General features: G+C 32.2%; 3 protein-coding genes across 8 annotated transcripts; 1 reads left to right on the plus strand and 2 right to left on the minus strand.

The window, feature by feature from the left end:
• Positions 1–484: 484 nt before the first annotated feature.
• Positions 485–6,035, plus strand: LOC107910138 (probable methyltransferase PMT5). 5 transcript variants are annotated; one of them, XM_016837907.2, is made up of 11 exons: positions 485–641; positions 976–1,951; positions 2,151–2,286; positions 2,490–2,730; positions 3,237–3,462; positions 3,642–3,796; positions 3,934–3,969; positions 4,045–4,237; positions 4,659–4,791; positions 5,124–5,334; positions 5,761–6,035. In XM_016837907.2, exons 2-10 carry the CDS (start codon positions 1,440–1,442, stop codon positions 5,271–5,273), a joined length of 1,782 nt encoding a protein of 593 aa, XP_016693396.1. In that variant the 5' UTR covers positions 485–641; positions 976–1,439; the 3' UTR covers positions 5,274–5,334; positions 5,761–6,035. The 5 variants fall into 5 exon arrangements, with proteins under 5 accessions (XP_016693396.1, XP_016693393.1, XP_040944523.1 ...); XM_016837904.2 differs by having other exon boundaries at positions 3,934–4,237; XM_016837905.2 differs by having other exon boundaries at positions 500–654; positions 3,934–4,237.
• LOC107910139 (pentatricopeptide repeat-containing protein At1g26460, mitochondrial) lies at positions 5,760–10,424 on the minus strand. 2 transcript variants are annotated; one of them, XM_016837908.2, is made up of 7 exons: positions 9,524–10,424; positions 8,765–8,987; positions 8,185–8,664; positions 7,370–7,576; positions 6,949–7,086; positions 6,650–6,858; positions 5,760–6,547 (listed from the first exon to the last, which is right to left on the minus strand). In XM_016837908.2, the coding sequence occupies exons 1-6, from the start codon at positions 10,135–10,137 to the stop codon at positions 6,670–6,672; spliced, it is 1,851 nt and encodes a 616-aa protein (XP_016693397.1). In that variant the 5' UTR covers positions 10,138–10,424; the 3' UTR covers positions 5,760–6,547; positions 6,650–6,669. The 2 variants fall into 2 exon arrangements, with proteins under 2 accessions (XP_016693397.1, XP_016693398.1); XM_016837909.2 differs by having other exon boundaries at positions 6,251–6,547; positions 6,670–6,858.
• A 1,822-nt stretch (positions 10,425–12,246) lies between these two features.
• Positions 12,247–14,905, minus strand: LOC107910140 (50S ribosomal protein L18). Its single transcript, XM_016837910.2, has 2 exons — positions 14,574–14,905; positions 12,247–12,741 (listed from the first exon to the last, which is right to left on the minus strand). Exons 1-2 carry the CDS (start codon positions 14,745–14,747, stop codon positions 12,346–12,348), a joined length of 570 nt encoding a protein of 189 aa, XP_016693399.1. The 5' UTR covers positions 14,748–14,905; the 3' UTR covers positions 12,247–12,345.
• Positions 14,906–21,171: the final 6,266 nt, after the last annotated feature.

Raw genomic sequence — 21,171 nt, forward strand, 5'->3', positions numbered from 1 at the left:
TTTATTATTATATCAATTCAGTCATAATTTTAAAAAATTAACCCTCAAAATTTATAAATATTTTTAATTTAATCCTAATTCTAAAAAAATCAAAGAAATATATAAATTTATATTAATATTTTAAAAATAATAATAATAATTTTAAAAAATATATATCAGCCATTTGGAAGATGACCCTGAAAACATAACAGTATACATTGAAATAAATTATGCTGCATTATTTTCTGAAATGTTAGTGCTGATTTTTACCTTGAATATCAACCATAAGGGAATTTTTTTATTTAGGATGAAATTAAGAATATTTATAAATTTTAAGTTAATTTTTTAAATTATGACTAAATCAATATAATATATAAAAAATTAAAGACTAAATTTATTATTATACTAATTTTTTAATTATCACGTTAATTTACCGTTTGAAATTTTAATGAGAATGAAAATTTTTATTTTAAATGCCTAACATAAAATTGTTTATAATAGGATGATTGCTTTTGTAGTTTACCTGAATAAAATCCCATATTAAATGATTTCTGCTGTACCTTTGTCTGTTTTTTATTCTTTCCAATTTTGTTTAACTTTTTTTTTCTCTTCCGTTCAGTCGTTCTCTCCATTTGTCAGTTTTCAGATTTTGAATCTCCACAGTTACGTTTCCATGTAAACCCTAATTGCTTCTGTGTATTTTTTTCTTTTCCTTTTCTGTTTTCGATTTACATTTTATCTGCTTATTCAATAATCTTTTTTATCTCTTAATGTTTCCTTTTTGAGATCTGATTTTATGCTCCCGGATTTAAAAAACGTGAAGTTTTTTTTTTCCTCTTAATTCTGAATTTTTAATATATTGAATTTTTCTGTTTTAATCTTTAGAGTAAGAATACTGTTTTAGATTGAAATTCATTCAATCTAGCAAACAGGCCGTTAAAGAAACATAATTTATTTTATTTTTGTTAAATATTGATTTTGGTGGTGCATTTGCAGCTTGTCGCGATTGGGAGACTGAGGGATTGTCATTACTAGAAATTAAGTTTTGATGGGCACTGTTTGGGTTCTAGTAAAAAGATACTGCGGTAAATTTTGGATTGGTTTGAATTAGGAGTTCTGTAATTCGTTTTTAGGCCGTTAGATTTTGGGTGAATTCTTATCCATATCAAGGAATTGAAATTAAGCTTTGCTTTTTGTTGGTTTAATTCTTTTTCGTGGTCATGGTGGATTTACAGTGAACCTGGATTTCGTACTGTTTTATTATCTGTTGCTTGTGATGGCTGATGAAAGATCGGTGCAGATAGGAGCGTAGAAGAGGCTTGTTCGACTTACCCGTGTATTCACGGTATAGAGAAGCTTATGTGTGATGATAGGATATGGCGCACAGTTCCTGGAGACATAAGTTAAAGGGGTTGGTTATATAGTGGATTCCCAAACTTCGATTGTTTAAAGCTTTGGACATGAGAAGCCCCTGGCTCAATAAACTATCTGTCATTCTAGGCCCTAGACCGCCAGTCAGTTGGTTGTTCTTGTGCGTTGTCAGTTTGCTTGCGCTGATTACAGTCTTTGGATCATCGTCTTCTAGTTCTTTTGACTCTGTAACCTCCACTTGGGTACCTGAGAGTTATAAAAATTATAGAAGGCTAAAGGAGCAAGCTGCAGTTGATTATTTTGAGCTTAGAACTCTTTCATCAGGTGCTAGTCGCCAAAGGGAGCTTGGCTTTTGTGGCAAAGAAATAGAGAATTATGTTCCTTGTTACAACGTGACAGCAAATCTTTTATCTGGGTTTAAAGATGGAGAGGAATTTGATCGACATTGTGAAGTAGTAGGGCAAGGGAAGTGGTGTCTAATTCGCCCTCCTAAGGATTATAAGACTCCACTTCAATGGCCTGCTGGTAGGGATGTGATATGGAGCGGAAATGTCAAGATAACTAAAGACCAATTCCTTTCTTCTGGAAGCATGACAAAGAGGTATTTATCAAAGCATTTGGATGCTTTGTTAAAGTAGAGAAAGTATCAGGTTTATCTCCTATGGTTACAAGCTTTACCTTTTAGAATTTTGCTAGTGTCTGTTCATTGTAGCAACGTGTGTATTCTTCTTTCTTTGTTCTTTACATGATCAATCACATCCTTTCTAATCTACCTTCATAATCTTTTAATAAACTGTTAGAATGATGTTGCTAGAAGAGAATCAAATTGCTTTTCAGTCTGATGCTGGCTTAACCTTTGACGGTGTCAAAGATTATTCTCGCCAGATCGCAGAGATGATGGGACTAGGAAGTGACTCTGAATTTTTACAAGCTGGGGTAACACTTTTTTATTTTTTAATTTTCATTCTATTATTTTAGCTTTTGGGGTGCCATGAGCTTTGAGATCGGTATCTTTGGAATCAAATATGTTCTAATATTTTAGCTTTCATGTTTACAAATATGAGAAAGACACTATATGGTCTTCAAGAGGAAGTAAAGCAATCTGCACCATGGTATTTAATATTCCTAATTTATTACAGGTACGCACTGTGCTTGATATTGGCTGTGGATTTGGAAGTTTTGGAGCTCATTTAGTTTCAATAAAGTTGATGGCTCTTTGTATTGCTGGATATGAGGCAACTGGAAGCCAAGTTCAGTTAGCTCTTGAGAGAGGTCTTCCAGCAATGATTGGCAATTTCATAACAAGACAACTGCCATATCCATCATTTTCATTTGACATGGTTCATTGTGCTCAATGTGGTATCCCTTGGGACAAGAAAGGTACTTTGGAGTTTAAAAGTAGGCTTGCTTTCTGTTATTTATTGATACTCTTTTCAATTGTTATAAAATTATTTGGAAAGATGTAGCTATGCCACTGTTCTGTTCCGTTTTTTTTTAATTGATAATCTTCATGTCATGTTTTGTTATAGAGTTCTTTAATTCTTTTGTTGAAAGTACAATGCTTTGTACTGAAGCACTAAGGTGAAGTGTGGTGCATTGCTAACGGTGCCATCTGTTTAAGATTAATAATGCTGTTATCCGTGAAATGTATTTTGGTGCTGAAACTTCCTCCTGTGACCCTTGATGGAGAAGACAAATTTTAGGGGGGAAAAAAGACGGAAAAAGTATAATGCATTTAGCCCAAGTCGCCTAGTGCTACTGTTACATGTGCATATGATCATAATTCATTGTCAATATACCTATCTATATTTAACAAATAGGCAAGGATAGCTGCCTATTTTGAAATTACATATGCTTTGCCTTCTAACCATATCTTCATAAAACAGAGGGGATGCTTCTCATAGAAGTAGATCGGTTACTCAAACCTGGAGGTTATTTTGTTTTAACCTCACCCAAAAGTAAGCCACATGGAAGTGCAACAGGTACAAAGATAAGAAACATGCTAACACCACTGGAACAATTCCCTGAAAAAATTTGTTGGAGTCTTATTGCTCAGCAGGATGAGACTTTCATCTGGCAGAAAACTGTTGATGCTCAGTGCTATTCTTCTCGGTGAGTATGCACTGATAATTTTCACTCTTCTCAGAGTAGCTCTTAGTTCAATCGCTTTATGAAACAGGCTTTCAATTCAGTAAAACTGTCTTTAGGTTGTCTCACCCTTTTTGTATTTGTTCGTCTTAACTTCTAACTTTCAGACCTGCGATTTTCTGACTTTGTTTTCTTGAATACAGCAAGCAGAATGATGTACCCCTTTGCAAAGGACATGATGCTTCCTATTATCAGGCCTTGAGCCCATGCATTATTGGACCTTCCAGCAAACGCTGGATTCCTATTCAGAACAGGTCCTCTAGCTCAGAATTGAGCTCTGCGGAGCTTGCACTTCATGGAAAGTATTGTTCCAACCTTTTTCTATCCTCCTGCACCTGTACTTTTGTTTTCCTGTTGTCTTGCAAATGCAATCCACGGTTTATGCAGTAGATGGCTTTATCTGGCTAGTATATTGATGTAAATTAATCCTTGCAGGAGTCAGTCTAGAAGATTTCTTTGAAGACTTGCAAGGTTGGAAATTAGCTTTAAAAAACTATTGGTCTTTGCTTACTCCATTAATTTTCTCTGATCATCCCAAGAGGCCAGGTGCTGAAGATCCATTGCCTCCATTTAATATGGTACGCAATGTGATGGACATGAATGCTCATTATGGGGGTTTAAATGCTGCATTCCTGGAGGAAAAGAAATCAGTGTGGGTGATGAATGTGGTGCCTGTTACGTCACGTAATATGCTACCTCTTATTCTTGACCGAGGTTTTCCCGGTGTTTTGCACGACTGGTTAGATTTTTACAACTTCGAAGTAATTTTTTTAAGTTGATAGGAATGAGATGGTTTAGGACTTCAAATTTTGCTTTGTTTTTAGCTATATTTATTTTCACAAGTTTTAGACTCATTTTCTTCCAGATTAAGATAACGTTAAAGTTTGTTAATCTTAAGGTTTCTGTTAAAATAATTTGCTTTAGTTTTAGATTCATTCTATAACTGAATATTACTGTCTTCCATAATTTTTCTATATATTATGAACCTTCAGTAGTTGAACTATATTTGACTTATTTCCTCAAATCATAGCGACAAATAAAGACATGGTTCACCGTGGTAGAATTGCTAATAAGATTGCTCCTTTCTGACAGACAGCTATTTACCAATCTATTGGATTGTGAAAACAATTTTCTTATCTGATATATCTGGTGGTGTTCAGGTGTGAACCCTTCCCAACATATCCTCGAACATATGACATGCTTCATGCAAATGGGCTCCTCTCACATCTCTCTTCAGAGAGGTGCAGTTTGATGGACCTGTTTGTAGAGATGGACCGAATCCTGCGTCCTGAGGTATTTTCCACTTTTTACATGGTTTATGCTTGAATTCCAATGGGTGTATTTATGCCGCAATTACCCGTAAATGTCCCAACCGTTTGTTAGATAGTTTGAAGGAAAGCATCACCATTCTTGTTTGATTTTTCATATGTTTTCATTTTATATTCAACAGTACCGCTGCAATTTTTTTTTTTTTGGATATTTTGAATCAACCCCCTAGAATGCTATTTCATTTTGTGTACTAGAATATGTTGTGCTAGGGAATGATTTTTGAAAGATTTGTTGCTTGAACAACAATATAATGGGAAGCATTCATCCTTATAATATTTGCTTATGTTTATTTGCAGGGTTGGGTTGTGCTTTATGATAAATTAGGAGCTATAGAGTTGGCACGTGCACATGCTACACAGATACGATGGGGTGCAAGAGTGATCGACCTTCAGAATGGTAGTGATCAGAGGCTACTGATTTGTCAGAAACCATTTTTGACAAAATGATTGATCAAAGAAGGATCAGAAGGTCTCAAGACCACAGATTTGTACACTGTTTTTTTATCTGGTAATTCCTCTAATAATCCACCAAAACATCGTCTATGATTCACTCAGCATGGAAGTAGTGCATGTAGAAGCATGCATGTACAGTTAAAGGAATAATATATTATGCAGATTATTGAGCTTTGATGCTCAGGACATTGGAACTTGGTTGACTTTGTGATGAACAGCTTAGGGGATAGGGTTTCCGATAATGATAATTTGAGATCCTCAAGAAAATAGGGAAAAATGAATAAAGAAAAGAAATTATAACCTAAGCTTCACACATTGGGTTCCTTGATTGCATTGCATCAGTAAGAAAGAAACCCTAAGCATCAAACCTAAGGTTGATTGCATCCCACTGTATCTGAATAGCAGCAATAATGCAAAATATCATACAATCTGTTAACAAGTCCTTATAATGTGGGCAAACTGATGAAGTTTATTTTGGCAGCATCAGAATGTGAGATACGGTGTGGAGTCGAGACAGGTTTGACATTTAGTGACTGAACAAGGAACAAAGGTGAGGCTGTAGATTAGAAAAGGAGGCAGCTGCAAAATGTAGCTGCCCTACTTTTTCCCTTTTTCTTTTTTTAAAAATTTTGGTCAAGGCTTTGTAGCAATTCATTCATCCATGTCATTTCTTTACCTACTTTATAGTGGACTCCTTGTATCGAAACATCATTGCGGTGCAATTGCCACGAAATGTGATTAGTACTAATAGATCAACCAATCTCTCTCTCTCTCACTTTTCCTAATGGTTCCAGTTTTCCATTCAAAAGCTTAGCCATATAGCAAATGGGAAATGACATACGCCTCGACTCAAATGTTTACAATATCCTGTAATATGATCATCACAGCCAAAAGCAGTCGTTCTTCTCTTTTTTTCTTTTAGAAATAATCAAGAGGATTGCGAAATTATTTGATTAAAAGGTGCAAAAAAGAAAAGACAAATTTATGCTCCTTAAATAATTGGGATGGTTCTCAACATTTATTTGTCAACATGCGAATACCTTTTCCTAACTTTTTTCTGTTCCTATTCCTCAGAAAGCATATGAAGGGTGAAAAAAAGAGAATTGAGAAATTAGAGGGGGGAAATCACAAGCTAAGAACACGACATTTATCCTCCAAAGGCTCAGAATTGACAAAAATCTAATAACAAATCGATTGATTACTTCATTGGAACCTGGTTAACCCCAATTGTCGCTCTTGATAATTTCCAGCATAATGTAGTCCCGAGCCTACAATAAGAGATGAAATTCCAAGTAAAAAACCCACTAGCAAAAGTTCAAGATTCAGTGCACACAGATATAGTCCGTAAATGCTTACACAAGTATTGATACCTTAAGACTGAAGAACTTGCCTATGATGCATATTCAGTGCCATAGTCAAGATCAAAAAGGATGCCCCTGCGATTTTCGGAGCCCATCCTGATCCTGAATTTCTTAGCCAGAGATTCAACTTTATCATCACACTCATAGTCCATCTCTCGTATGCATCGCCTTCTGACCCTTTTTAGTGTTTCTTTGGATGGTACAAATCCAGCAGTCACCTGCCAAAAGAATTGTTCAATGCCCATCAATCTTTTTGTATGGAGATATCATGTGCTAATTCCTAACAACCAGAAAGAAAATGGAGTTACCATCTTGTCAATCATAGAGAGAGCAGCTTTTTGATCTCGATTGATGAGATGAGCATCAATAAGCAACGAATATGACTTAGCATTGGGTTTCACACCCAAGCTCAGCATGTGCTCAAACACCCTTGAAGCTTCAAAAGTCTGCCATAAAGGATATATTTACTTGAAGAATTAGGTTTAAGTTCACACCTTAAATCCCAAGAAAGCACCTTTCAGTCGGGAAGGGGGTGGTTCGATGAGTTTTTTAGAACATGAGACTATGCTACAGGTGCAAGAGAGAAAAAGGACACAAAAGAAGAATCAGGCTAAGCATTTTTAACAACATCTAGGATACATGCATTCTGCAAGCTCAAGATTAACTCATGCATGCAGCTAAATGTACTGGTTGCAAGTGTATGTACATACAAGGGAGAGAGATACATACTTTCTTCAGCTTTCCAAATGCATAGATTAGAGCATTATATGAATGAATGTCAGGGGTCAACCCAAAAGAGGAACTTATTGCATCAAATGTTTGGTAGGCACGCTCGATATCCCATATGTTTCCACATCCCAAAATTATACAATTCAGAGCAGCAACAGACTTGTATGGAGGGTCTGCACGACTTAAGTTCTCAAGTTGATAATATACCTGGGGAGAATATTTCAATTTTTCAACATCAGCAACACCCTCCTCTATAAATGAGCAAAAAATATGCAAGTAGGTTTATGAAAAATTTTAAACAAGCAATGATGAATTGAATACCATAACAGCAAACTTGAAAAGCCTTTATTTCCCCAAAAGAGAGAAAAAAAGGAAAGAAAAGATTTCTCTCACACAAAATTGTAGTTACAAGGACGTAAGTGCTAAATTCTGATAAAGTGGCCTACAGATGCAAATTCTAATATAATTGCCAGGGCATGCAGCCATCAATGAATGCATTCCAAGAATAGAATGATGCAGCAAAAATAATTTTATTTTAAACATATTTCACAGTTCTAAACACAAAGACAAGTGGTCTAAAAGGCTTCATTAAAATGCTCAATAAGCATCAAATGGTTATTGAGCAGCTTAAGGAATTTCTTTGAAATTTATTCATCACTAATATTTCTAAATTGGATTCATTCTAATTTAAAAGGCAACATGCATGCATGGTGATATTTCACATACTAATACCCTTCTCTTGAGAAATATAGCAATCGTCGATAACATTAAATAATAGATGATTCAAAGGAATATCAAAGTGTAACAGGACATACTGAATCCAAAGTCTCAAAACCATTCTTGGAGCAAGCCACAACCAAGGGATATAAAGAGGTGAAAGGTGAGAACAGGTCTTCTGCTTCGTTACTGGACTTGCCATGAGCAGCCTCAAACTCATGCAACGTGCCAAAAGCTTTCTGCAGATTCCCCAATGATGCATATGCATAAATCTTCCCAAGGAAAGATTCAGGATTGGGCACCTTCTTTTGACGCAATGAACGCCGTAGGATTGCCCAGGACACATCCAACAGTTTTGAACTGTATGTCCTACCCGCAGTTGCAAGTGCTGAGACAATTAATCCTTGATCTACAGAAAGCAAGAAAGGCGGCCTTGCATTTTCACCCCGAGCAATCCATTTGGCCATAAATTCCAAGGCATAAAATGCTAGCTTGCTGTTATCCGCTTGCATTGCAACTTCTGCAAGATAGTTGCACAAAGTCCAATTTGGATAAAGAGCTCTATTCTGATCTGTTGTCTGATAAGAGTCATGAGAACAAAGTTAAATAATCAAACACCGAGCAAAGGCTACCTCCGAATCAAAACAATATCATTACCAAACAACATGAGTCATATACCTTGCACATCTCAATGACAGTGGCCAATTCATCAAGCCGGCCTTGTTTAACACAGCATGCCACACATTCTGTAAAAACTTGCATGGACAACTTATATCCAGATTTTAAGGCCATATCAATATGATTCAAGGCTGCTTCAAACTGTTGTGCCTCAAACAGCATTCCAATAACCAAATCATAAGTCTCATCGTCAGGCAGAGATTCTGTTCCACCTTGCAGCATCCTGATAGGAATAGATTGAAGGTGAATATCACCAATATTTTAGAAAACAATTCCAAAGATAAACATGCTAAAGCAGTGTATTACTGATGCTATTGAATTCCTACTAGAAAAATGAATGCACATCCTTATTGAAAGCAAACTGATGAAAAAAAGGTCTTTAAAATTTAAAAGGAAATATATATCCACGACCACACAACCCCAAGTCCAATAGTATCGCAGAAGTGATTGTAACAAAAAAAATATTATATATATCATTTTAAATAAAAAAAATCCAAACTCTCAATACAATTACAAAAAAAGAAACAAAATTAACTTATAGATTAATCTAAGCTCACTGCTACGAAATGCAAAGAAACAAACTTTAGCAGCAAATTAGAAACATTTTTAGTTATATCTCTTCTCATTTATTAACTCAAATATTTATGGAACTTTCAAGCAAAAGGCAACCTACAATTATCCAAAACACCCAAAAAAAAAACATAGGGATTTAAAAGAGAGAAATTGGGGGGGGGGGAGCATAGTGCTACTATAACTAACCGTTCAAGCAGCTTCTCAGCAGCTTCAGTTTCCTTAGCTTGCTTCATAGCCTTTAAAACGAAATTAAAGGCCGCTGTATTGGGAACAATGGCAAACTCGTCCATTTGCGCCACCAAATCAAGCAAATCACCTGCCGATGCTCCGATCATAAAATTAGCCCTCAAATAATGATTATAAAGATTCACATCGGGCTTATTGGGCTTCCCATTCTTATCCAGCGATCGAACCCAGAACTCAAATAGTTCTTTCACGTCGGTCCATCGTTGCTGAGTCATCAAATCGGCAAAATGGTTCATTAAAGCAGGAGCATCAAGGATTTGGGAGAGGTATTGAATCCGTTGGCCAGGAGTTTGGCTGAGGAAGCCGAGGGGAATAAGGGATTGCGCTAGGGAGGTTGTTTTTCTGGCTGCGTTTGGGTCTCGCCAGTTCTCGTGGTAGAGGGGGCTGCCGGAGGCTGGGTTGGGAGGGAGAGGGGTGGTTTGAGTTTCAGCCGTGTGGGCTGACTCGGCAAGTTGGGGTTCTTGAGAGAGGAAAGGGAAGCTGGAAATGGATTTGGCTTGGCTTACTCGGAGTAGGATTCGTGTTCGGGTCAAGATCGCCATTTGTGAAGCCATTTTTTGTTCACTGTCAATAGTGAAGCAAAAGAGCGACCTTTTCAGGTTAGGGTTTTTGAGACGACGAAAAGGGGTTATCGCCTTTGAAGGGGACAATAGTAATTTCAATATACACAAACTATTTCCGATTCTAAATTCATCCCTAAATTAAAAAATGTTCGCAAAGAATCAATATTTTATTGAGGGGTGAGATCGGTTTATAAGAAATCGGTGGTAATAAGAAATTGATTATTACAGGGCTCCTTTGGATGCCTAGTTACTATAGTGAAGCACGTTTATCATTGATTTTGGTGCAATCGCACCACATATACCTGTTTAGATAGCATCCAAATTTGGCCAGTGAAAATCATTCAACGCACTGGTGAGAAAATTTTGGACTGAAGGGTCAAGCACCAGTAAACAAAAAGAAACATCAGTGGGTAATATTTTTACCACTTTATTTTTCATATGGGTGTGAAAATAAGACAATTAAGCTGTTTTAATGTTATAACTATTATTTAAATAAATACAAATATGTTAATTTATAGGATAATAAATAGAATATTAAAAGATACATTTTAATATTTTATTAAATGAATTTATAAATTCACATATTTTAATAATTTTATAAAAGTAAAATAATTTTAAAAACTTTTGATATATATCAATTATAATCTAATGTCAAATTACGTTTGAATCCAAATACACACTCCACCGCTGTTTCTAATCTCACCGTTACAGTATCCAATCTCACTACTACAGTAACTAATCTCACAGCCACCGCTGTTTTTAACCCCACCGAAGCTAAACACACCGCCCATCCAAACTAAGCCTAAATCGGATTTTGGTTTTCATATTATTTTTGTGCTTTGAGCTTTTGAATTTTATTCGGATAAAATTGTTTTTGGATTTAAACTTTTTAATTTTAATTAAATTAAATTATCTTTATTTTATGATTTTTAGATATTATTTGGTAATTTTATTTTTTTAATTATACATAAAGTCTCAATTAATATATTTATTAATAAAATAATTTGTAAAATCTTTATTAAAAATCCAATTAAGCTTTGATTTAATCACATTCAACCTTCATTGAATTATTTGTATTTATAACTCTTGGTGTGTAATGATAGCAAAAAAGCCCCCAACTTGAAAATGTTAATAATGATAATCTAAATTTTAAAAGTTTTAACAACAATAATAAATAACCAATGCATTCGTAAGAGGATGAATTTGAAATTAGATTTAGGGTTTATTTTTCATTTTTCATTTAATTATAGAATATGTAAAAGCATAATAAAAACTATATTTAGCTTTTAGAAGCAATGAGTTTTGTTTTGGTTTTTAAATATATTTATATATTGAGATTATATGCTCAAAAAAATTTGGGTTTCTTTTTAAAAATTTTGAACTTTTTTTTACTTTTCGGTATCTAATGGAATGAACCGAAACCTAACTGTATTGATGTGGTTCAATGAAAACATCTAATCAGAACTGAACTAAACTATAAAAAAACCCGAATCAAATTGCCGGTTCAACTCAGTTTCTTGATTTGATAAGTGTTTTTTTTCAACCCTAATTGTATTAATTAGATTACTCCCTCAGCTTAACTTTCAATTTAAGCATTAAATATCAATTTGTAAATGACGTGAAAAATATTTAAAACATATAGCTCAAATTGTTAGCACAATAGTATATATTTGTATTAACAAGTTCTGAGTATGACATACTAAAAAATAATGCAACAAAATTTAAGATTTTCTTTTAACAGGTCCATTTACCATTCAAAATAGTGGCAGGGCAATTAGTGAGTAGATTAAGAAAGTGACATACTTTAACTACAAAAAAAATTTGAAGCCAATTTAAAATCTTAGGGTTTTGTTTGAGAACATTTGTGCAATAAGCCTTGGAAATTATACTACTTTCTCTTTTGGGGTGGTGATTGAGTTTGAGAAGAAGAAATAAGAATGGATAATTGATTCCCACTCTCCTGATGTGCTTCATTTTTTGTTACTGTTTACAGCTTATGTTGTATTCATGTTAGCTCACAATATTATATGGCTTTGGCTTGATGCCAGCAAAGCATTTGCAGGTGTTTTACAAATACAACATTCATCATTTCATACTCCATAGCACAAAAATTGATTCTATTCTAATATCAATAGGCTCAAATATTGATTGCATTCCCACAGTTCAGAAATTATTTTACTACACCAATGTGTGATTGGCTCATACAAATATGATCCCATTCTCCTTAATGGTGTCAAGAACTATGCCTAGCTTACCTTCAATCCTCTCACCCTTTCTAGGCTCGTAAGACATTGCATACACATCGGCTTCCTTTGATCGTTCAGCAATAAGTTTCCCGATTATTCTGCATGCATTGTGGTCTGTGAGTGATGCCAAATTGTTTCTAAGATCCTTGGCATTCGTGGTTGCGACTGATATCACTTTGCTTGTACCTCGATGCATCACTTTTGCATGAATAAATTTCTTCGAAAAGAAAACATTTAGTAGAAATGGCCTAATATACATATCGGTCCTTTGTTTCCATGATTTCCTATTGGGTTGCTTTGCAGCTTCACCACGTGATCTCCTGGTCCAGGCAGCTTGAACAAAAGGACCCTAAACATAAATGCCAAACAAAATTAACTTGGATTCTTTTTTGCTTCCTTCAACGGATTTAGTGGGCGCTCAGTGTGTGAATTGTCCACTAAATATGCACAACAGGAAATCATAACTTACTATCATATAACAAATCAAAACAAACACCTTTCCAACTATTCAACATAAAAGCCAAAATCCGAACAATTTCAGATCCTAAAGTGTTAAACTGTACAAAGATCCATTTGGATTAAAAGGAGTGACTAAAATTATCAGCCAGATGTATTATGCTTTACTAAAAAGGACAAATTCTGCATACGAGTTCACAAGTTCACATATTTTGAGGTGAAAGTACCATAAAGGCTCCTGTACTAAAAGTCAGATTGCATTTAACCCCCTTTACTAAAAAAAGGGCCAATTAGTCTCTATATGTTAGATCAAAGAGCAAATTGGTCCTTTATGTTAAAATTCATCAATTTTTACTCTTCAAAACTAGTGTGGCTAACCAAATAACTAGACAGTTATACATGACGTGCCACGTGTACTTTATGCTGACGTATAAGGATCAATTTTTAATCGTAAAAAGTGATGAAATTGTTAATAGAAAGACTAGTTTGCTCACTGATCTAATATATATGACTAATTTGCCCATTTTTTTAGTAGAAGAGAAATATACAATTTGACTCATAGTATAAGGGCCTCCATGGTACTTCTACCCATATTTTGATCATTGATCATGCTATAATAAAACCCAACCCCATGGAACATCAAGAACAATGATGAGAGGAGATTTTTATTCTCTAAATTTAAACAAAACCTAAGCTCAAAAACATTTTATTTTGGAGCTTGCTAGTAAAATTCAGCAATGATGTTAACTGCCCCTGTGAACAAGCCGGTAAGTAACGAAACAAACCTCAAGGCAAGATGTTATATCTTCTCAACCATCAAAACAGAAGCACCATGATATTCTTTAACTCCAGAGAATGGAAGTAAGATTTTATAATCTTTTCATCCGGAACAGGGTGTACTTCACATTATTTGCCTCGAGATAAATCTCCACAGCACAAAAAGGCTGTTTAAAATCTTCTAGGTCTAGGCATATTCGATACAAACAATAATGATCTGATTTCTAAATTATGAAACTTTATTTGGCATAGTATATATCTCTACTTTCATACAGAAAAGAGATTATCCCTTCCAAACCAGTAAACTCTTATCAACTTCATAAGACATCTTTGAGTTTCAATTAGAAGAGTATATCAACAAAAGGGCTCCGCCGCAAAGGACAAGCTTATAAAATATTGTCTTACAAACATCACCTCGTGGAACAAACCAGCAGGCAAACTGGAATTAGTAAACCAGAAAAGGCAAGTTTTGAGACAACATTTTGTTATAGAATTTTCGAGAAATCGAATTTCATATTTACCAGGTCAGCTCTAACACATTTTGCAGACTCTCGAACACCTAATATCACCATATTCAACTGCTAAACGCTCTGATTTACTCAGTTGCAGAATAGAGAGTTTTGACTCCAATTATAACCTAAAATGCTTCCCCTAACACTGATTCCTCTATGGAAAAAACATATATAATCTATGAAAATAAGTTAATGAAAAAAAAAATATTGGTCATTAATCAAGCATGCTTATTCAGCTACAACATGAAAGGCAACCCAAAACCCAGCTTACAATTGCCATCAAGTAAATAATTTAAACCCCATCTTTCCAAGTTTATATAGTTAATCACTAACCCATTTCTTTTCACATGCCTAGAACACTTATAACAGCATAATCAAACATAAAAGACCCGTTACTTCATCAAATTTCCTTTCCCAGGAACCAAAAAAGGAATACCTTGTTAAGAGAGGGAGCAGGAGGGAGCGTGAATGAGTTAATGGATATGTTGATACTGGGAAACGAAGAGGCCCATGACAGTGAGGTGAGTTTGTTGGAGCGTTCAGAGTGAGTCGGGAATGAGCTGAGGGACCGCGTTGGTAAAGCTGAAGAAGATACGATTATCGACACCATTTTTTTACTCCGCCAGTTGTGTCCAGGTTTTGCTTCTAACGCTTATTCAGGGATTAAAAACGAAGGCTTCTTCTACATTGGGCCACGATCAGACCGTGGACACAACAATTGAGTTTACCGGCTTAAGGTTTCTTTGATATTTTTGTCTTGGGATTTTTACTACACATTTCCCTTCTTTTTTTCCAATAAAAAAAGATTTACTTTTTTGTCCAGACCCATCCCAATTAAAAAAAAGGTAAAATTGAGTTCGACTTAATTGTCCATATTTAATTTTTTTGATTATTTTTTATTTAAAATTATTTAAAATATATATAATACATTAAATGCACTAAAAAAAGTTAAAATAAAATTTTCTAACACATTAAAAAGTATTTTTATTAAAAAACAAAGAAATATAATAAATGTTTTATTATATTAAATATAATTTTTAAAAATTTTATATTTTGGGTTGGATTATTTAATTGGCTAAGTATTTTTTTAGGTTTTGAGTAATGGGTTTAATTGTTATTCGATTAGTGATTTAATATAAATATAAATATATATCATTATTATTTAACATATATAATTAATATAATTATTTTTATGACATAATATATTCGAGCCAAGCCGAGCTGGGCCGGGCTTGGGCCAAAAATATTAGCCAATGCTTGACCTAATAGAAAACGAGCCTTAAATTTTACCTAAGCCCATCTTTCGAGCCTCGTATTTGTGTTTAAACCCTCCTATTTTTCAGGCAGGCTTTCGGGCCTGGATGGATGGTCCGACTCCTGAGCAGTTCTAACACTTATCCAATTACTAGCATATTTCTATATCTATCACCAAATTATAAAAAAAAAAAAACAAACTTTCAATTTCATTACTGTTTTGGTCACTTCCATTAAATCAATAAGGAAAATAGTGATGTGATTTTTTTGAATTGATACAATAATACATTTAATTCTCAACAGTTACGTATCCTATCAACTTGGTCTTAATTTTAAACAATTTATAAATTTAATTGATCCTTAAATACATCTTCTTTATAAATTAGATTTAAAACCTTTGGAGAGAGAAAAATATGGTGAAATTGGAATTAACTCTTATTAACAACCTAAGGAACACGACATTAGAGGTGTTCAAAGGTTGGTTCGATTAATACCCGAACTAAATTACTATTAACCGAATTACTTGAAATGTAAAAAATTTTAACCGTTAACCAAACCGATTTTTTTTTCAAATACATTAATCGAATCAATATATTTTAGTTAATTCGGTCGGTTAATCGAATTAACCGAAATTTATATATTTTTGTCTTTTGGTTAAAATCAGTATAAGACATTAAAAATATATTGCTAATGTTCATTTTCTTTTATTTGATAGCTCCAAAAACTTTAAATAAAGGTGAAAACAACAAATAAGACATTAGAAATATTACATAACTCTTGAAAGTTAACAACCAAACACTACATAAATCTTGAAAACAACAAATATTTATTACCCTGTTTCAAACCGAATTAATTGATAACCGAAATTTTAAAAAATTATTAACTAACCTTTGGTCGAACTAAATTCTACCACTGATTGATTGATCAAAATAGATCAATTCGATTAATTAATTCAATTTTAACTGAGGTGTGAGTACCGAAATGGTAAAATTTAAGAGTAAAAGTAATGAGTGACACTTCAAAATATTTGAATTAATATACCATTGAAGTAAAATTTCTCAAAGTGGTGGACACTAAAGTAATTCTAAAAATCCCCTTAAAGTTATAGTAACCAAGAAAAAAAAACCCACATACAAAAAAACAACTTAACTATCCAACCGAAATCATAAATCCAACATTAAAACCACCAACAAAAAATAGAACTCTACTAATTTTGATAGATTTAATTCACGATTTATCCTTTCAAACATATTCATTTTTCCACTTTGGTATTTAAGTTTCTTTTATCGTAAATTAGTATCTAAAGTATGCCTCAATTATAGTTTTTAGTCTAATTTTTACTAACATTAAAACAAATCTAATAGCCAATCACAAAACCCCACATGATGGCTTTATGTAAAAATAAATATATATAAAATTTAGAAAAAATTTAGAAAAAATTTATAAAAATTCAAAGATATATATAATTTAGAAAAAATAATATATAAATTATAAAAATAAAATTTACAAAAATATGATAATTGAAAAGAAATTATTTGAAATTAATAATATTATTAAAAATTAGAAAAAAGTTTAAAAATAATTTTTTTATAAAATTCTAAAGAAGTATTTAAATTTCAAGGTGTTTTTTCGCAATTACTAGAAATTTAAATACTTTTTTAGTTTTTACAACAATTTTCAATATTTATATATTATTGACTTTTTAAAATTTATAATTATAGATTTTAGAAGTTTTGTTTACCTTTCTTTATATATTATATATGATTTTTTTACATTTTTAATCAATATAATATATGTAATATTAAAAAATTAAAAAAAGGACATGTGACATATTCTAATAGCGCTACATGACAAGTCAATGCCCGCTCAACATTGATCAACGACTGGCCAAAATCAACAATGTTTTTTAATATTTAAATATTTAATATTAATATTTTTTAATTTTTAATTTAAATTTAATAATTTTATTTTAAATCAATCTAATTGCCATGTGGCATTTTTAATTGGTAAAAGACAAGCCACGTGACACTTTTCTATTGGCCAAAGTGACCTAATTTTTTTTAACGACCGTTATAAAATGAACCAAAAATAAAAGAAATTAATACTTTAGATACGAAATTAGAACAAAAAAATATTTAAGTACCAAAATAGAAAAATATGTATACTTCAGGAGCTAAATCGTGAGTTAAATCATTTTAATATTACAACTTTTTAAGAAATGTGGTGTTTTTGTACCAGAATCTTTGAGTCAACAATGATAGATAAACTAAAATAAATAATTAAAAACTTTAATTCTTCAAAATTTAAAATACCCAAACTCCAAAAGAAAGGTAGTGCTTTATAAGCAAAACCCTTGAGTAAAAATGATAGATAAGATTTAAAAAATAAAAAAAATTAAATATTTAAAGATTTAAAGATTTAACCTTGTCTAAATTAAGAAACAAGTATATGAAATCTGAAAGATACATATTTAGTTCGCTATAATGGAATAGAGCATGATTATAAGCATAATAGTATTACATAATTGTATTAATTAAATAAAAATAACAAGCAATAGTATTATGTTATTTCGTTGTGTAAAGGAATATATTAAAATCACAAATTTACCATTAAATTTATTTCTTCTCTATTTTATTACTATCTTATTAAAATTTTAAATAAATCTTATTTATTAAAATATTTTATAATTGTGTTTAAAAAAAAACTAACTTGTTTAGTTTTAATATATTAAAATGTTATTAAGTATAATAAAATAAAATAAATAATTTAATTTAATTTTTTAAAATATATAATGAGATAGAAAATATTTAATAATATTTTAATTTTATTTAAAGGATAAATACTAATTCATAAAAAAGGATAAACTTTAATATGTAATTTTTTACCAGATTAATTGTCAAATATAAATATAGAATACAATATTATTTTAGTTTAATATAAAATAATGTTATTTTTTTATAAAAAAAAGTTAAAAATATTTTTAATACGTAATATGTAAATTTTAAAAAATATATGTTACAAATATTTTATTATTATAAAGTGGGTGTCTATTAGGATAAAAAGTTTGATATATTTTAGGACTCTAATTTATTAGGATAAGAAGTTTGATATATTTTAAGACTCTAATGTTGGTTAGAAATAAAATTTTATTTCATTTCATTTATACTTGCTATGTTTATAAATATATTCATATTAATGAATAAAATACATACTTCTCTATTTCTCTTGCTTTTACCTCTATTCTTCTTCTATTGTTATCAACACCATACTTAATTCTTTTTCCCACGATTGTTTCTAATATTTCTTTCCAAGTTTCCTCCAAAAGATACAAAACTGACCCTTCAAATGTGAATCTTGTTAAGAAATTTAGAAAGTTTGCATATGGATTGGTAACCTCGGCAGAGAAGAAAACCAAAGATTCTAGAAAAAAAAAGCCCAAAAGGGCTCGAAGCCGCGTCTCAAATGTTTGAGGCTTTTCGTTAACATGGTTAAACAATTATCTCAAAAATCTTATGCCAAGAAATGTATAAATCTTATTTGGCATACGGGATTCAAGAAGAAAAATAAGAACTAACAGTATTGTGAGGATTCGAAGTTTCAAACTTTGATATTCTCATCTAATTATGATTGGTTTGATTAATTTATTTTATTTCTATCTTTTTGAGGATGGTGAAAACTTTGGTCTTAACATTGATTTTTTCAGCTCTTTTCTATGGGATTTCACTAGTTGTGTCATCCATTTGCTAAAGCCTTTACTTTTGTTTTTCCATCCACTTTGCTGGTTGTTTTAACCTCCTAAACCAGCCCTATTTTCTGCCTTAAACTCATCTTTAAGCCGCCCCTATCAGCCCCCTCTACTATCTATTGTTGCCCCATCTTCTTTGTTCATAGTGGTACTGGTAAGTCCTCTTTTTCTTTTGTTATTCTTTGTGTGTCAATTTTTGGTTGTTGTTTTTACAGCCAATAAATCATCATTCCAACCCTAAAAATTAATCTTTTTGGCAGTTCAAAGATCTCTTCTTGTGCTGCCCAAATCAGCCCTTTATGCCGTCGCTAATGGTGTTGCCACCTTCTTAGAACACCATCGTTTTTGTGGACTGTCGTTTCTTTTCAGTTTCCATCCCTGTAGCAGTAAGTTTCTTGAATTTTCCTCTATTTAGATCTGATCTAAATGTTCTTGATTGATAAATTAACCAAGATGTTTATTTGACAACTCAGATCTGGGTAGCGGGTAGTGCAAAGTGCATATCTATACGAAATCTTGCACTGTTTCATTTTTGCTAATAATTGTTAGTGGAAGTGGAAGTGGACATGGACGTGGTTAGTGGAATAATAATAATGGTCAAAAGGGTGGTCATAATAATTCTTCTCACCAATAAAATTGAAAAAAATAAAGATAACAAGAATTCTTAGGCGAACCTTTTAAGGAGTGAAAATAACTTATGTTATCAATGTGGTATGAAAGGCTATTGGTCATGTATCTATTATACACCTCAACATTTTATTTAATCTCAATCAAGATTCTATTAAACTAAAAGGGAGATTTTTCGAGGCGAATTTAACATGTTGAATCAAATTTGGTATACAAGAATGATAACTCCAATGGATTGGATGATATAGCACATCTAGAAATAGAACACTTCTTCGAGGATCATGATTAAAGAAAACATTATTTTATTAGGAATATAAATAATTAAAATTATGTTATTTTTTTATTATTCTATATTATGCAATTGAGATATTTCTTGTTAATATTGGTAAGTTTATTGCTAAAGATTTCAATGATTAGTGTATGTTAGATTGTCGATTGGAATAAAAATCGCAAAATTGTTATTTATATATAAAATGGTTTGGCAATATTATCGATTAACACCTACTTCACCATCATTTGAGAACACAACTTCTTATATTTGTATAAGAACATGATGTTTTGTACGCATCAACATTTGTACTCATCATGCCAATAAGCTACAAGAAATGCTCACCATATAATTGATTTTTTGTTAGAGTAAAATATTTTTCATTTTAAAATTTTTGGATGTGCAATATATGTTAATATTGCTCCACCATAATGCACGAAATGGGTATCCACAATATATATTAAATTTGAATATGCTTCTCTTATAAAATATTTTGAACAATTAGGAGATTCAATTAGAACAAGATTTGTCGATTATTATTTTGATTACAATTTTCCATATATTAAAGGGCGAGAATAAACAACTACATTAATAAATTAGTTGGAATGGATTGCCATTATCTAGATCTTCATACAAAGTAATGTGAACTAAAAGTTCAAAAGATAATTCATTTTAATGCAAATCAAATGTCATATGCATTTACTGGCCTAATGACAATAACTAAGAGAGAGTTTGGATGGGCGGTGCGTTTACCTGCGGTTAGTGTAAAAACAGCGGTGGCGGTGAGATTAGATACGTAGTGATACTGTAGCGTGAGACAAAAAGTAAGCTAAACGCACCGCACCGCACCCAATCGCCCATCCAAACCCACCCTAAGTCTCATATACCAACTAAAAATGTTTTAATTCAAATCAGTGTCCCAATAGGACAACCTGTTAGAAAAAATGAAAGTAAGTCATGCTTCATGATAGATCAATTTGTTCCAAAGATAAAAATTCTCGTAAAAGAAAATAATTAATCAATGTGGTTATATAGTGGAAGCAGGTGCTCCTCAGGAGATCCAAAACATAAATAATAATTAAAACTCCATAAGAGATTCAAGTACCTAAAAATGAAAATAGTGACAAATGACTACATCTC

Source organism: Gossypium hirsutum, chromosome D02 (genome assembly GCF_007990345.1).
Source record: "Gossypium hirsutum isolate 1008001.06 chromosome D02, Gossypium_hirsutum_v2.1, whole genome shotgun sequence".
In the NCBI taxonomy this organism is placed as follows: domain Eukaryota; kingdom Viridiplantae; phylum Streptophyta; class Magnoliopsida; order Malvales; family Malvaceae; genus Gossypium; species Gossypium hirsutum.